This window comes from Leptodactylus fuscus, chromosome 6, assembly GCF_031893055.1.
Source record: "Leptodactylus fuscus isolate aLepFus1 chromosome 6, aLepFus1.hap2, whole genome shotgun sequence".
In the NCBI taxonomy this organism is placed as follows: Eukaryota; Metazoa; Chordata; class Amphibia; order Anura; family Leptodactylidae; genus Leptodactylus; species Leptodactylus fuscus.
This window is the reverse complement of record NC_134270.1, coordinates 114244863-114260946: the sequence shown is the minus strand read 5'-3', so window position 1 is coordinate 114260946 and position 16084 is coordinate 114244863. Positions and strand designations below refer to the sequence as shown.

Here is a 16084-nt window from a genome sequence, read left to right as displayed (position 1 = left end):
AGCTAGTGAAGAGTCTGGTGGTCCTGGCACCTGCGCTGTTCTTCAATGTAGCTGGAGATGTACACCCCTGCTTCACTGCACAAGGGTCAGAGGTATGTGGCGAGCACATTGATGCCAAGGTGTACTTCTCTGGCTTTTTTGAAGAGATGTGCCGGCGCGAGGAGTACAGCGGCAGGGTAAGCATAAAGCTTTTTTATTTTGAATGTAGCCACAAATAGCATTACTACGGTGATTTGGGACACTAAACCCCAGGTCCATAAAGGCCCGTGGGTGGATTAGTGTCCAAAATCAACCTGACAAGTTCCGTTTAAAGGGATTCTACCATTAAAATCACATTTGATATAGTAAAGAAGATGTGCGGCGAAAACCGCAGTTTGCCGGGACCCTGATGGTGGATCCCGGCGGTTCAAAGAGGCCGACCAGAGGTCTCTGTTCTTTGAACTGCCTGGATCCACCATCAGGGTCACCATACATCTTCTTTACTATAGTTAGGCTAGACAAGTATGCACCATAGACCAGGGATGCATGTAGTGGTCTCCTAATTATCTCCTGATGAATTTACAGGGAAAGAAACGCGTTGAGACGAATATACTAATGTGAACGTAGCATCAGACCGTTCATTGCTATTATCTTTATTGCTCTTTTAATAGGAACTTAGACTGCATGTTACTGGATAATAGTTGCTACTTCAACAAGTGGGACAATTTAATTAGGATGTTACCGTTCATGTGAGGGACAAAATAGCGGAACCGCAATCTCCTTAGTGTGGCCAGCGTTCATGTGAGCAGTAGTCTACTATACTTTGTAGCAGCCCTAATACGGATTAGATACATCCACTATACACTGACAATTTTGAGAAAACAGCAAGTGTGGGTATTAGTTTTATTGATACACAGAGGGGCTGGAGTGAGCTTCTATTAATGTTTTAACTGGTTTCTAAACAAAAGTTAGGTTTTATATTTACTTTTCTTGGGGGGTACCCCTTTAGTGAGTACACGAAAACATAAGACAAGACACAAATAGGACAGGGAAAAACAAAGGAAGGTCACAGTAAATTAAAGCAAGTTAGAAAATATGAATCGAATAACCAAAATGTGATTTTAATGGTAGAATCACTTTAAATAATTGCAACTTTGAAGGTAAATTCACATGCAATAGACATGTTGCTTAAATGTCTGTTTAATGTGAGTTTAAACTGAATTTGGCTTGAAGAAATGTATGTGCTTTCCCTAAAACAACCCTATTCAGATGAATTTACCTCATTTAATGTTTCAGATACCTCTGCAACAAATCTGCAATGTCTGAATATATTTACGTTCGTTGTAAAGAAGATTAGGTAATTGACACAGAGGTCCAGAGAACAAAGGGAAGGACAAGGGCCATAATAAAACAAAGGTCAATTTTTCATTTAATCAGTTTGTGAAATGAGAACAAGTTGGTACATGAAAAAAAAAGATTAAAAATTGAAACCTATGTACAGAAATTAAAGATAAAACAGTCTAAACACACACAGTTTAGAGATTGAAGAGTTCTCGATGAAGATGGCCACCACTTGATATGCTCCAAAACTGTGTATTGTATGAAGCACGGGAAACAACTGGGAACTTCAGCATATATTGTTCTACACTCTACACACAGAAGCGTAGGGATATGAGACATCCTGGTGTGGGACTGTAAAAGCTGTTACTATGCAAATTCTTATTGTCTCACAATTCTGGAGGGTGAGGGGGGGGGGGGGTTTGTATGTTTTTGACTAACATTCAGTTTGGGACTTCATGTCCGCCAAAAGCAAGCAAAAGAAAACAAGAACACAGACACACAGCTCAAGCAACACTAGCCAATTCCTAGCTGTGAATTTAACTGTCCCACCTGCTCTTCTTGCGCTTGGGGGGATCTGGTACAACAAATGTTTCACCTTTGCCATCATCTCGGGATCCCTCCCTGCGATTGTCTCCATCTCGTGAACTCTCTCTTCGACTTTCTCCTCCATCTCGGGAGCTTTCTCTGCGACTGTCTCCAAAGCTGTCTCTCCGGCTGTCTTCCCTGTCCCGTGAGTTCTCTCTTCTTCCTTCACTATCCCGAGAACTGTCCCTCCGCCCATCACTATCTCTCCTCCCTTCACCACCATTACGGCTCTCGCCATATCGGCTGCTGCTGGAGTGCCGATGCCCATCTCCATGACGGTGTCCATCTCTATCGCTATGGCGGTGTCCGTCTCCATGCCTCTGGCCATCTCCATGTCTCCCCCTTCCTTCACTGTATTTATCGCGGCCTCCACTGCCTTCTCTGCTACTACTACTGCTGCTACTACTACTAGACCCCTCTTTACTGGTATACTGGTTGGCTGCAGGGTAGCTAGAATTACCCATTGGTGGATATGCTGTTGGGATACTGCTGAGTGTTCCACTGCTGGTAAAGCCAGGCATTGCTCTGGAGGTTGGTGGAGCCAGCTCTGCTGGTAATGAATGAGTCTGTGGTGAAGAATTGGGAATGGAACTTAAGCTGCCTGCACTCGTCCATGCTCCGGAGTTGATGGTTGATGTTCCAGTTTTCTGTGTGCTCAAACTGGCAGCAACAAAATGATTTTTGTACTGTGACTGCAATTGCAAAGAAAGACCAGTTAAAACATCACCAACCATATGAACAAACGTACACATTTACACTTTGCCCATACTACACCTGAAATGCAGCCTTCATTGCAGAAAGTCGATCTCCCATAGCTCCTCCTGAAGGTTTGAAGGCCTCATAGTTGCTCATCACACTACCACTAATTGTACGTTCCTGGGGGGATAAAGGAGGTTTTTCCTTTTAATTATATAAATCACAGATACACAGGCAGTGATAGTCATGACTGTGAAACCACTACTACTGTACGATCCCAGTGATAATTAGGAAACCGCTGTTAAAAATCTCAGTGGTCTCGACCATGACTTCAGATTATCAATTTCTTGAGTCTGAAGACCATTTCAGGACCTATAGTTGTGCAAACATAGGATCACACTTACAGAGGTTTCTGCTCCAAGTCCAGGACGTTCTCGGTAGCCAAGCCCACCACCACCTACATTTAGTTTCTTGCCTTTCCCAGACTTGAATCGGGATTTCCGAAACCAAGAATTCTATTCCAGGAAAGAAAGATCAAAGGTTATTAACCTTAAGTAAACATCAAATATTTACAGGATATCAAATGACAGATTTGCAAATATTACCTGCATAGCCAGATCCAACAACTCCTTGGATACATACTGATTGGCTCCTTCTAAATTTCTTACTAGATCTCCAGCAAAATTACTGTCTTTTGGTGTTAAAAGTGTATAGGCCACACCCTTTTCACCTGCTCTGCCTGTGCGACCAATGCGGTGAGTGTGAGTGTCGATATCACGTGCCACGTCATAGTTGATTACAGTTTTGATTGATGGAATATCCAGACCCCTGGCTGTCAATGAACAGTGATACTGATTATTAATACAGTGCTCGATATACAATGAGGTGAATGAAATATCAACTTCCGTTTATTGGACCAACCACTCAGCAAACAGGGCAGCAATGCTAAAGTACAAATTACCACTGGTCTCATAAAATTCTTACCAGCAACATCTGTGGCAACTAGAATGGGGATATTCTTCTTCTTGAAGTCTGTGATGACCTTGTTCCTTTCACTCTGGTCCATGTCTCCGTGAAGAAGACCTAAGGGATGGTCTTCCATGCGCAAGTTGTTGGCAAGCTCTTCAGCATTAGCTTTTTTGGTGACAAACAGAAGGACGCTCCCCGTGGATGTGAATTCCACAAGTCTGCGAGTCATCCAGGTCCACTTATCTGGACCAGAGGAAAGAATCTCCACTACCTGAGTGATGTCCTCATTAGCCTGGAGATTAAAGAATAAGAAGGTAACAAGAAAAATGTATATACAGAAAATCAGAGTATTTTGTCATCACAGAAATAAAAAGTATGTGTAAAGGCATATAGTAAAAGCTCCCACCTCTCCAATATCACCCTGAACTACACGGATCGGATCAATCAGAATATCTCTGGCCAGCTTTTCAATCTTCTTCCGGAATGTAGCACTGAACAGCAAAGCTGCATAGGAAATGCAATAGTTAAGTATTTAAAAAGACTAAAATTGCTGTAAGACCATCAATAAGGAGCTAAATATAATATGAAGCACAATTTACGCAATTCATTACTACCATCTAATGTATGCGCTTAGTTCACTTACTTTGTCTATCTGGTCTCACATGGTTAGCTATAGATCGTACTTGGTATTCTGAAAGTAGATAGAACATTTTTCATAACCCGAGTCAGAAGGCCTAGGATTAGAAATTACAATATAGACACACTGCTCAGACAGTATATTAAGACCAGATTGTGACCTTACCAAAACCCATGTCGAACATGCGGTCAGCTTCATCAAACACAAGGTAGGTGACCCTTTGTAGATTGGTTGCCTTTTTCTTCACATGGTCAATAAGACGTCCCTGTGAAATACAAATACTATAACAGCAGAGCTTTCAAAATCACACAATGGAAAATGGACGACTAAAACAGAAACCTGGTCCTCCGGAAGAAGAAATCTTAGCACCATGCAGCTACTTGTTGCAGTTATACATTCTGATTTCTATTTAGCAAACCTTTGGGTTACCTACTTGTCATACACTCTCCTAACAGGAGAAAATATACAGTATAAATTTTAGATTAAATGGTATATGAATAAAATTTAAGCTACTCAGAGGAGCTTTATTTACATGACTGTATGGATGGACAGTAATTGTGCTCTGTGTTTCCCTGCTTTTCACAAAGGATCTAGAATATTTTTTTTCTTAAATTATTAGTTTTATTAAATGACCATTATCGTTTCAAACAACTTTGCATAAATGATAAAAGTGAATATAAGAAACTTTGTAATGCACTGAGAAAAATTCTTCACCACTTCTCTGGCTCCTTTACCCTTTTCTTCCTTCTTTCTGTCTAGAATTTAGTGTTTTTATTTAGTGTTTTATCTCACTCCACTTACAGCTACACTGGTCAGTTCTTCTTAATTGCATCCTCCCATGCTGCTGTGTGAGATAAACAAGATATTTTCTTCTGTGTGTGCAGTCTACGAGACATTGCACCAGTTAGTCTCCATCCACCAAAAATTAAAGACAAAGACTTCACAGGGGATTGCTGGTGAAAAGGCTATTTACAAGTCATTTAATAGTGAAATCTAGTATTATACCTATGTACACACAAATAGTTTACTCTAAAAAGTCCCTTGAAGTGACAAATATATGCTTTGTTTCATTTTTTGGTTTTATGAATACAACACACAAAATAAAAAAAGAAACCATCCTAGTCCCCTGGGGAACTCCAAACACTCTTCCATCATCTATGCAACCTGGTACATCTATATTCTAAATCAACGAATAAAACAAAACACTTTAGGTCTGGTGTAACAAAATAGATATGAATTGCTATATGCCACTGTATGTACATTGACATAATTCTCACAGCGGCCATGCAGTGTATTTAGGGGGAAATAAAGTATTACTTTGAGCATACTCTATAATAATCTTTCTAACTCACCGGTGTACAAACGACAATTTCTGCTCCTTCTTGCAGAGCCTTTGCCTGTTCCCACATGCTTCCACCTCCATAGACAGCCACAGAGCGTAGATTGTAGGCTTTGCCAAATCGTTTACATTCACTGTGAATCTAACAAACCACAGCAAGCTTTATCACTAGTGCACACAACATAACGCAACAATCTTTAACAAAATGAGCAAAAACAGAAAAGAATGCATCAAAATATCATCATCTTTGACTAATAAGTATTGAGTAGTACCTGCTGACACAACTCGCGGGTAGGACATACTATGACAGCAATAGGTCCATCACCTAGCTGTAGCTCCTTCTGGTCCATAATGTGTACTAGCATAGGCCAGATAAAAGCTGCAGTTTTACCACTTCCAGTTTTGGCAATGCCAATCATGTCTCTCCCGCTGAGTGCCACTGGAACACCCTGGAGATAAGAAAAGTATAGTTAAATAAAATGAAAGGTTACATAAAATATAAGGGTTCTACCAGTAACATGGTCTTTACCTGACACTGGATTGGTGTTGGTTGTGTATATTCTGACTTCCTAATCTGGTGCATAAGCTGTTCATCAAATCCAAAGTGAGCAAAGCTGCTGGCTGGACGTGGTGGAGCTGCTCCAGAGACCTGCATTCAGCACAAAGATTCACACGTCGGATCTTGATCAAATATTATAGTACATTTCACTTGCATCAATAGACCAGTCATTGACTCACCCGTAGGTTCAGTTTATGTCTCAGCTCCACAATCTGCTGAGGAGTCAGAGCTGTGATTTCCTCATGTTCTTCATAGAAGTTCTTCTCAAAAGGTCCATACTCTATCTGTACAAGGAGAAGCACGTCTTATAAGAGGAAACAGTTTGTTGAAGGGGCATCCAAGCAGACTATAGTCTTGGCCTTACCTCTGTATGGTCTATTGGAGGGAGAGGATCTATTATGCGTTTGGTGGTCGAGGCAATAGGGTTGCCATCACTATCATACTCAAGATTGTCCTCTTCCTCTTCAGGTTGGAGCCCCGCTGTTGGGTTCTCTGCCATGTACCGGAAATAGGCTTCCTATGATAAAGAAAAAGATTCAGGAGAGAAAATATATTCTGTGTAATATTTGATAATAGAAGAATCTAATTTAGTCAAAAGTCTTTTCAAAGGATGCAGATGAGACCTATAACCTTAAAAGTGGAACCCTGCTTCTATCAAGAGATTATTAGACACTATGCACATGGCCATATTATAGCTCTATAATACAGCACCCTCAGAAGTATGAGACCAGCACAGCTTATAGCTCAGAACACAGTGCCACACAGAGGCACCATACTACAGTCTAGACATCTGTAATACTCAACTGTCAGGGCTGTGTGCTTGTATACAGCTTTGCCATGTGAATGAAGCTTTAAAGTGTAACAGCGCTGTGGAGCCGCATAGGGCTTTTTCCACATCTGGTGGGAATGCGGGGAGATCCAGACCTTTTGGCCCTCTGTGTTTTCCTTGTATGCAAAGGTTTGTGGTTGCTCTGTGCTCTCCTCCACCCAGTTAGCTCTCCTCTCTCTCATTCCTGGTAGGCTCTCGAGGGTGAAGGGTGATCTCCTGTGCCACTTCCTTACGCCTGCCAGGACGGTTAACCCCAGGCACTGGCGTAGCTCTACGACTCCTTCCCTGATGGAGTGGCTCCAGGAGTTCCTCCTTTTTCAGAGGGACTGACTGCCTGGTCGCAGAAGACTCTCCCGAACCGCCCAAGATTGGTGCCCTCTGGCGGCCATCAGTCATGTTTCAGGAGTCATCAGAGTTCTCCTCCCTTTTTGCGTGAATTTTCACGCATCTGGTCGACCTGCCCTGGCACTCTGCCCCCTCCCCCTTCCCTGAAGCCCATCCTTTGTTTCTGGTTGTGTGTCTTTCGTGTGTTGTCTTCCCTATGTAGAAAAATAGAGAAAAACTTAGGGTGGGCACTCACCAATCAGTAGACGGCATAGTCTTCTTTAGATAAAAGTAATAAGTCTTTATTGAAGTATATAAAACAAGTCCTCAGGGAGGGAGAGATAGCATTTAAAGGGATTCTACCACTAAAACACATTTTTTTCTAGTTAACACGTCGGAATAGCCTTTAGAAAGGCTATTCGTCTCCTACCTTTGGATGGGCTCTCTGCCGCGACGTTCGTTCAAAATACCGGTTTGTACCGGTATGCTAATGAGTTCTCTCGCAGCGATGGGGGCGTCCCCCATCGCAGGAGCAGCGATGGGGGCGTCCCCATTGCAGCTCGAAAACCGACCGCAGCGCCGCCTCTATGGTCTTCTGTATCCTCCCCTTGCTTCTTCAACGTCCTGTCGGAGGCCTGCGCAGTACGCTCTGTTCGGCGAAGATTGCCGAACGTACTGCGCATGCGCGAAATTGCAGTGCCCGCACTATGGTTGGGACCGCAATTTCACGCATGCGCAGTACGTTCGGCAATCTTCGCCGAACAGAGCGTACTGCGCAGGCCTCCGACAGGACGCTGAAGAAGCAAGGGGAGGATACAGAAGACCATAGAGGCGGCGCTGCGGTCGGTTTTCGAGCTGCAATGGGGACGCCCCCATCGCTGCTCCTGCGATGGGGGACGCCCCCATCGCTGCGAGAGAACTCATTAGCATACCGGTACAAAACGGTATTTTGAACGAACGTCGCGGCGGAGAGCCCATCCAAAGGTAGGAGACGAATAGCCTTTCTAAAGGCTATTCCGACGTGTTAACTAGAAAAAAATGTGTTTTAGTGGTAGAATCCCTTTAAAGGCAAAAAAAGGGCAACAGCCGTTTCGCGTTGTACCAAACGCTTTTTCAAGCCTAGTATGCAACTAGGCTTGAAAAAGCGTTTGGTACAATGCGCAACGGCTGTTGCCCTTTTTTTGCCTTTAAATGCTATCTCTCCCTCCCTGAGGACTTGTTTTATATACTTCAATAAAGACTTATTACTTTTATTTAAAGAAGACTATGCCGTCTACTGATTGGTGAGTGCCCACCCTAAGTTTTTCTCTATTTTTCTACATTATACACTGTTGTTCCTGGGTGTGTTAGCACCACCTGTTTTCAGTAGTTCCGATCTACTAGATTACTCCAGTAAAGTTGTCTACATGTCTACCCGACCACACTTTTTGGAACTGGCTGTGCCGTCTACTTTTCGCTTTCTCCAAGTTTTTCCATTATCTTCCCTATGTCTGTGGCGTTGCTTTCTTCTCCCCTGTTTTCCCCTGGGTCTTCTTAACCTTATTGTTTTTGCACTTTTCTTTTTATTTTCTGATTGGTACAGCCTGGGGATCTCCCTGGCTCATCTTGTGACGGCCCTGACGGGGCCTTAGCTGCTCGTGTTCACATTTTGCCTTTTCTTGTTATGTTTTGTTTCATTTATTGTAAAAATTTAATAAAAATTGATTACACCTAAAGTGTAACAGTCAATTACATATTTTTTTGTGAATGAACAGTTCAGGTGAATATAAGAAACTTTGCAATATTTGTATATTATTAGAGGAAAATGCTCCTGTCAACTTCTGCCTGGTATACTTCTCAATTCACTGAAAGATATACAAGTGTAGAGCAGGTGCTGTGAAAGAACATGCAGCACAGGTAAGGACAAGGCAGCTTACCCTAGTGGGATTTTTTTTTGTTTTAGTTCAGGTAATAAAGTGTGTGTATGTGAATGAGAATACCCATTCTTGTCCATACATATTGCATATTGTGAATGGGAGCCTCATAACTAGGTATTAGCTTGGCAATAAACGTAAAAAAAAGTCTCACAACTGTTTGACCAATCCAAGAAATTGCAGGATAATTTGATGTAAGCATACCATCATTATAGTCTCATCATTTCATTTACTTGGGTCGCTCCTTACAATAGCTCACTCCTATCTGCACTAGAATGCTTCTAACATGGTACAAACAGGCCTCTGCTCTGTAGGGTGCATACAGAAAGTAATTACTATGATAAGTGACATGTTATAATAATTAAAGGTCCCATTGTTCCATTAAAGACACTTATCCCCTATCTATTGGATAAAAGATGTGCGTCCCATAGCTGGGTTCCCCAAGTGATGAGGTCCCCATTCCCCTCATCACTGAGGAACCCAGCGATCAGACCTCCAAGCACTATGACACTTTTATCCTGGGAGTATGGAATAAGTTACTTTAATGGAACAATCACTTTAAGTCCATACTCATATGGCCTATAAGCTGGTATCTTCTTCATATATATATATAAAAAAAAAAAAAAACATTAATTAAAAGTGCCAGACAATCTTCATTGCCTGACTACAAATATCTGTAACTATTTCAGATAACACAAAAGCAAAACTACAACCTTACCTGGTCATCTTCTTCCTCAATGTCATCCCTGATACCCCTGCAAGAAAGAAAAGGAAAAACAAACTTCCCTGCACTCAGTTCGGATACCAGCCATGTAACAGCCTTAAAAATACTGTGGGGGCATAAATTTATGAACATGTGGGAGTGTGTAGTGCCTGGAAGAGGTCCTGAATATTGTAAGTGTACAGGTAAGCCTTCACGTAGATAAGGAATGTAAAAAAACAGGACTTTATGGCATTTGTTCTCAAGTAATGCAACATGTGATTTAACCCACAGTAATATGCAGTCCGCACAAGAAAGGTAATAAAAATAAAGCATATGTGACTGTTTGGTGTGGGTTATATCAGGCAAACTACTACACACTGTTATGTCTGCTGCAGGGCTTAAAGGGGTGGTACATGACGCAGATGAAGAAGTCATGCATCTTACCTTTAGGCCCTGAGCTAGACATAACACTGTAAGTTTTCCAATAGTACTACATTAATATCACATGCTTTTGAGAATAGAGCTTGTACGTAGTGAAGGATAGTCAGTGTGTTACATGTGTGACACATCTAGATCAAACAATGTCACAGATGCTCACCAGGGTAGTAGTGTTTTGACATGTTGAACAAGCAAGAAGTGTAAATAGGACTTGTGTTTAAACAGTGGCTCAACATACCTTGCATTCTTCTTCTCCTTGTCTTTTTCCTCGATTTTTCTCATGTCCCGAGCAGCCTGATCCTGCACACACAATTTTTTTTTTTTTTAGTAATGTGCAATCAGCAGCTCATTACAACATAAAACAGAGGTGAAAGTGCTAACATTACAGTGTAACTAAACTCTCAATTATTGATTTTCTTTATACTTTCCTTGTTTCTCTAATATTTTAATACAGCAGGAAAGCTAAGGCAGGGGCAGTTGCAGTAACCTGGTATCTCGGGTATTAGCATTCATATAATTCCGAGACTGCAGCTGTAGCTCTATTATTTTTGGAGATACAATAGGTTGAAAACAGTCAGGACTGTTAACAGCTACAAATAAAAATGCCAACACCAAATGTGTTTTCAACAAGCAATTCCTCTGGAAAATATATAGGTAAAAGTACAATCTGAGAATCTCATCTTTGACATCACGCCAGAAACATTTCAGGCTTTTAATGATCAAGATATTTCTGTTTCGACTGTTTCCAGCTTCCCTGAATAATACAAGAGACCATACACTGCCATACATCACTGAGAAGTGATGTACAGATTTCAGCTCTCAAAAAAAATGTTTTTTATAAATACAAAAAAATGACACTTATTTGCTGAAATAGGAATCCACATCTAAGAGTGCAACATGGAAATTCACCTCCACTTCTGCCATAAACGCCTCTAGAGGATCTTCTTCACTGTCAGAGTCTGTAGTTTTAGAGCGAATCTGCTGTCTGGTTGGAGAATTCTCTGCTGGGATGTAAGGCAGATCCACATTACTGGAATCTTCTTCCTCATCATCAAAGTAACTGCAGACACGGAAGTAATAACGGGTTAGCACACAAGATAACCAACACAGATTTAAAGAAGCAATTGTGATTTTTTTTTTTTTTTTAATTATTATGAACTTAATCCCACAATGCAGAAAATTCAGTCCGCATTATCTTATTTAGTTATTATTATTAGTTATACTCTCTTCAGTAAGGTCATGAGACTCTAACCAGATAAAATGTACAGGAGTTAACGCACAGGTCCCTGGCTGTATAGTGTACCACACAAGGAGACAGAAATTTGTGTCACTAACCACTGAACAGCTCCTTTCACAGCTATGATAAAGTAGATCACAACTCAGCAGTGTCTTATGTTATTTAGGAATATATAGACTGAGGAATTATAGACTGAGGTAGGAATGACCGACCAGAGTGAAGAGTAGAGATAAAAGGCAAGATTAAGTCTGATAAAGTGATGAGGAGAAGGTGTATTACAGAAAAAATGAGGTTAATACACATGAAAGAAGCCTGGAGAGTTACAATCCATCAGGTGATGGCTGCAGGGATACAAAAATTGTTTTTGCTGGACTTCTGCACCTTCTATGTGACATCCAGCTGTGCCATTTATTAAATTCATGATATGTAGTAATAGATGCCAGTAATTTCTACAGGTCATGATTCTCCTTCTTCCTTAATTTCCAGTGTAGAGAAATGACAAGTCATATTGTCTCTTTTCTCTGTATCATTTAACAAGAAAATCTCCCATCGTGCTCTGTACTTACGCATTCTCTTCATCAAAGTTAGCCCTCTTAGACCCAATCTTGTAAAATGAGGGTAGTTGGGAGGAGTTGGCTGAGCCAAAGCCAGTAGTTGGCGGGCGGAAAGCACTATGGGACGTCTGTGGGAGCTTTGGTTCTTCCTTTTTCCCTGCAGATATGGCAAATCCCCCAAATCCAAAGCCACGTTTGCCACTTGGACCTCCTTTATTCCAGTTCATGGTCACACTAAAAAAAAAAACAAAGACAGAAACAGGAAAGCTGAAGGGGTATGGTAGAACTAAGCAGGTAAAAAGACAAAAAACGGAGCTCATGCGTATTATCCAGATATTTCATTCTTTTTTTTTCTTACTCTACTGGCACCAGATCTTTATGGATCTGCCAAAGAGTGCTGAAATTTGCAGTAATGAAAATAAACAATACTTCGGCATAGGGAAGGGCAAATTAAACTGATTAATTTGCTCTTAAGGAGTCTGAAAATACTGTGGGGTTTTTCACGCCCTTTTTATTCCACCCTCCTGGTGGGACTTTCAGCATAGCACTCACTAACAAGCAGAGCGAGTGCCATAACTGCCAGGTCTCCACTGTATTACACAGCAGAGATCCAGCAGTAATGCCCACAATGAGAATTCTTTCCTTACATACCTATAGGATGGCCAAACCCACTCTGGATCTTGTCGTGCGTAAGCCTCCCAGATAGAATGGCAGCAAATATTGTGGCCACAGCAGTTATACAAGAATGAATAGACTGTATTGCAGTCTATGATGTAAGGCGATCTCATGATTGCCAGTTGAAGCCACCTAGGATAAATTGCTGATAGGTGGGGGTGAGACCCCACTGATCGTAGGAGCTGGAGGTAGAACAATGGTAGTAGCTGAAGTACAGCATTTCTCCAGCACTCCCACCAAAGTGAATGGCAGCAGGGGTACATCTGTGATCACTACAGCTACATTCACAACAGAGGTAAAACACAGTTTTCAGGCTCTGAGACGGGCTCAGTAGTCAGACCCCCCTGCTAATCAGCAATTTATACTTATTTTATGTATATAAAGACAAACACATTAGGCATCCCACATCCAAAACTTCCCAAACTATAATAAGAAAAATGCTTATCCCATATGAATAACGCCGTAGTGTTTTATTAAAGAAAAAAAAAAAAAAAAAGACAAGCCTTCCATCTTTCTCCATTTTCCTATCAAAATAAATAAAATTGTGCTGAAAACAATGGACATTCCCCAAAATGAATTAAAGCTACAGCTTGATTCCAGCCTGACGTAGGTAAACACGGTGGCTCAGTGGTTAGCACTGCAGCTTTGCAGCGCTGGAGTCCTAGGTTCAAATCTTGCCAAGGGCAACATCTGCAAAGAGTTTGTATGTTCTCCTCGTGTTTGCGTGGGTTTCCTCCGGGTACTCCGGTTTCCTCCCACACACCAAAGACATACAGATAGGGAATGTAGATTGTGAGCCCTATATGGGACAGAGACCAACAATATCTGTAAAGCGCTGCGGAATATGATGGCGGTATACAAGTAAGCAAAATAAATAAATAAAGCTGACCATTTATAAAAGGTCATAAACAGCAAGTTAATTTAGGCAAATCTAAAAACAGACATTTAGGTAATCAGATTTTTTTGAGGGGTTCACTGTATTTTAATTGTCCAGGCATTTTCATTGTGATACCTAAATTACACATTCCCCGTATTCTGCTAGTCAATATGATCATGATGATACTCAATTGTTACATTTTTTTTCATGCTTAAAAAAAAAAAAACACTTTCAAAGAAAATATTTGCTTGCATTACCATATTGTGACAGCAGTACTATTTTTATACTTCTATTTCAATACATATGATTTTTTTTTTTTCCAAAACTTTAAAGAGGACCTTTCACCATCTGGAGCACATGCGGTGTAATACACTGCTAGAAAGCGGACAGTGCGCTGAATTCAGCACACTGTCGGCTTTCCCTTTCTGTGCCCTCGGTGAAGAGCTATCGGTGCCGGTACCGTAGTTCTTCACTTTCAGAAGGGCATTTCTGATAGTCAGCCAGGAACGCCCTTCCTCACAGCAGCGCCTATAGCACTGTACTGTAAGAACAGGGAGGAACACCCCCTCCCCTCCTGATAGTTCTTGTCCATAGACGAGTACTGGGGGGGGGGGGGATTCCTCTTACAGTAGCAAGCAACGTGCCCTCTTACAGTACAGTGCTATAGATGCTACTGTGAGGAAGGGCGTTCCTGACTGACTGTCAGAAATGCCCTTCTGACAGTGAAGAGCTACGATACCGGAAACAATAGCTCTTCACCAGTGACACAGAACAGGAAAGCTGATAGTGCGCTGAATTCAGCGCACTGTAGGCTTTATAGCGGTGTATTAAACTGCATGTCCCCAAATGGTCAAAGGCCCTCTTTAAAAATCCTATACAGGAGTCCATGTGTAGTGGCATTATTGAGACCCCTGCATATGCCTTGCACGCACTTTGTAGTAGAAGACTCCATTTTTTTAATGTTTTTTTTTTTTTTTTTTTAAAATAAAAATAAATAGCTCAGCTACTACATGGGAAAATCTATAGGTTCCTGCAGGACAGGCAAACATTGTACACACATGGTAAGGAAAGACTTCACAGAAATGTACATGGCAAAGAAAGCAGGTAGATAACAAGTGTCAAAAGGACAACAGCAACATACCCTAGATGAGAATTTGTCTGTTAAGGTTACATTCCCATCATTTATCCTTGTGTATTAGACAATGAAACACATCACGGTTTTAACTACAGCGCCTTCACAGAAGGTCCGCAGAGGTTTCCTCTGCAGACTTTCTGCTCCCCTTATACCTGTAGGGAAACCACTAGCTATTTGACCTGCTGCAATTTCCATAATTGTTATGGTTTTGGAAACCACATTTCTGCTGCGCATATTTTTTTAGCAATGTATGGATGGCATTCGTCATAATCCCATCGACTTGGCAGTGATTGTGGGGCCCTGGCTTTAAAGTAAAAAATCAAAAGATATCAAGTGAATAAACCATAAACATAGCCAAACACTCTCAGCCAACCATTCACGTGTATGCTTAGCGCAAGGGTTCTGACCGGGTAGACACCTCCGGCGAATTATCTCTCACAACTTATCATCCAAACAGTCCAGCAGATGTTGGGATCGATGTGTGTTTTGACTTTTCTACAGACCCATTCAGTCCAATGGGTGAATTACGTCTATGAAAACGGACCAGAAAGTTTGAGCCACAAAACAATAAGAGCATGCTCTGTTACACTACGGACAACACATGACCAGGGAAGTTGGTCTTGTAAGTAGGCGCTAAGCTGAATGCCACTCCTGTGTAAGCATTGCAGGGGTACCAGTAGCGACAGCTCCACAATATTGATGAACCAGCTTATCAATTGCATATGGTGGCTGTGTCCCTTTAACCCTCTCCCCTTACTACTGCCTTGCTCTATGATTGGACAATAGCTGTGAAGCAAGCCATTCTCTGATATAGTGTAGGGTCTCCCTCCGTGTAATGACTAGCCCTATCAGCGGGTCGCGCGGTGACACGGCCCCCGTTACGCCCCTCACATGTACAAGGAGCTCTGTGCCTTTGTTTACAACCTGACAGTAAATAAATGCCCAATCTGTCCGTCCATACAGCCAGGCTCAGAGACCTCCCCGTCCATTATTAGCCCCCTCCCTACATATTTTTAACCCCAAATCTCTACATTCCGGTTACCTCTTCTTCCTCCGTTCTCCGCGCTGCAGACCAGAGCTCAGCGCCGCCCGTACACGTCACCAACTAGTTGCCGGCGCTGTAGAATGACGTCATTGCGCCAGCCACACATATTGCGTAACCTGCGCAACGCCCACTTTCTTGTTTTCTAAATACAAAAGCCATGTTGTTGTAGCTTGATACTTGGAATAGAAGGGGCGCTAATGAGATTCTAAAGTGCAGCCAATGAGTACAAAATTATGGAGGTAGCCTACA

The 16084-nt window shown here is 41.8% G+C and overlaps 1 protein-coding gene across 1 annotated transcript; it reads right to left on the bottom strand.

Annotated features, from left to right (window-relative positions):
* Nucleotides 1-1400: 1400 nt before the first annotated feature.
* DDX42 (DEAD-box helicase 42) lies at nt 1401-15905 on the bottom strand. The gene is made up of 18 exons (XM_075277093.1): nt 15833-15905; nt 12116-12337; nt 11222-11372; nt 10551-10612; nt 9890-9926; nt 6470-6622; nt 6285-6389; nt 6076-6195; nt 5819-5995; nt 5560-5688; nt 4373-4472; nt 4214-4261; nt 3977-4074; nt 3586-3862; nt 3207-3433; nt 3006-3116; nt 2680-2781; nt 1401-2597 (listed from the first exon to the last, which is right to left on the bottom strand). Exons 2-18 carry the CDS (start codon nt 12328-12330, stop codon nt 1857-1859), a joined length of 2853 nt encoding a protein of 950 aa, XP_075133194.1. The 5' UTR covers nt 12331-12337; nt 15833-15905; the 3' UTR covers nt 1401-1856.
* Nucleotides 15906-16084: the final 179 nt, after the last annotated feature.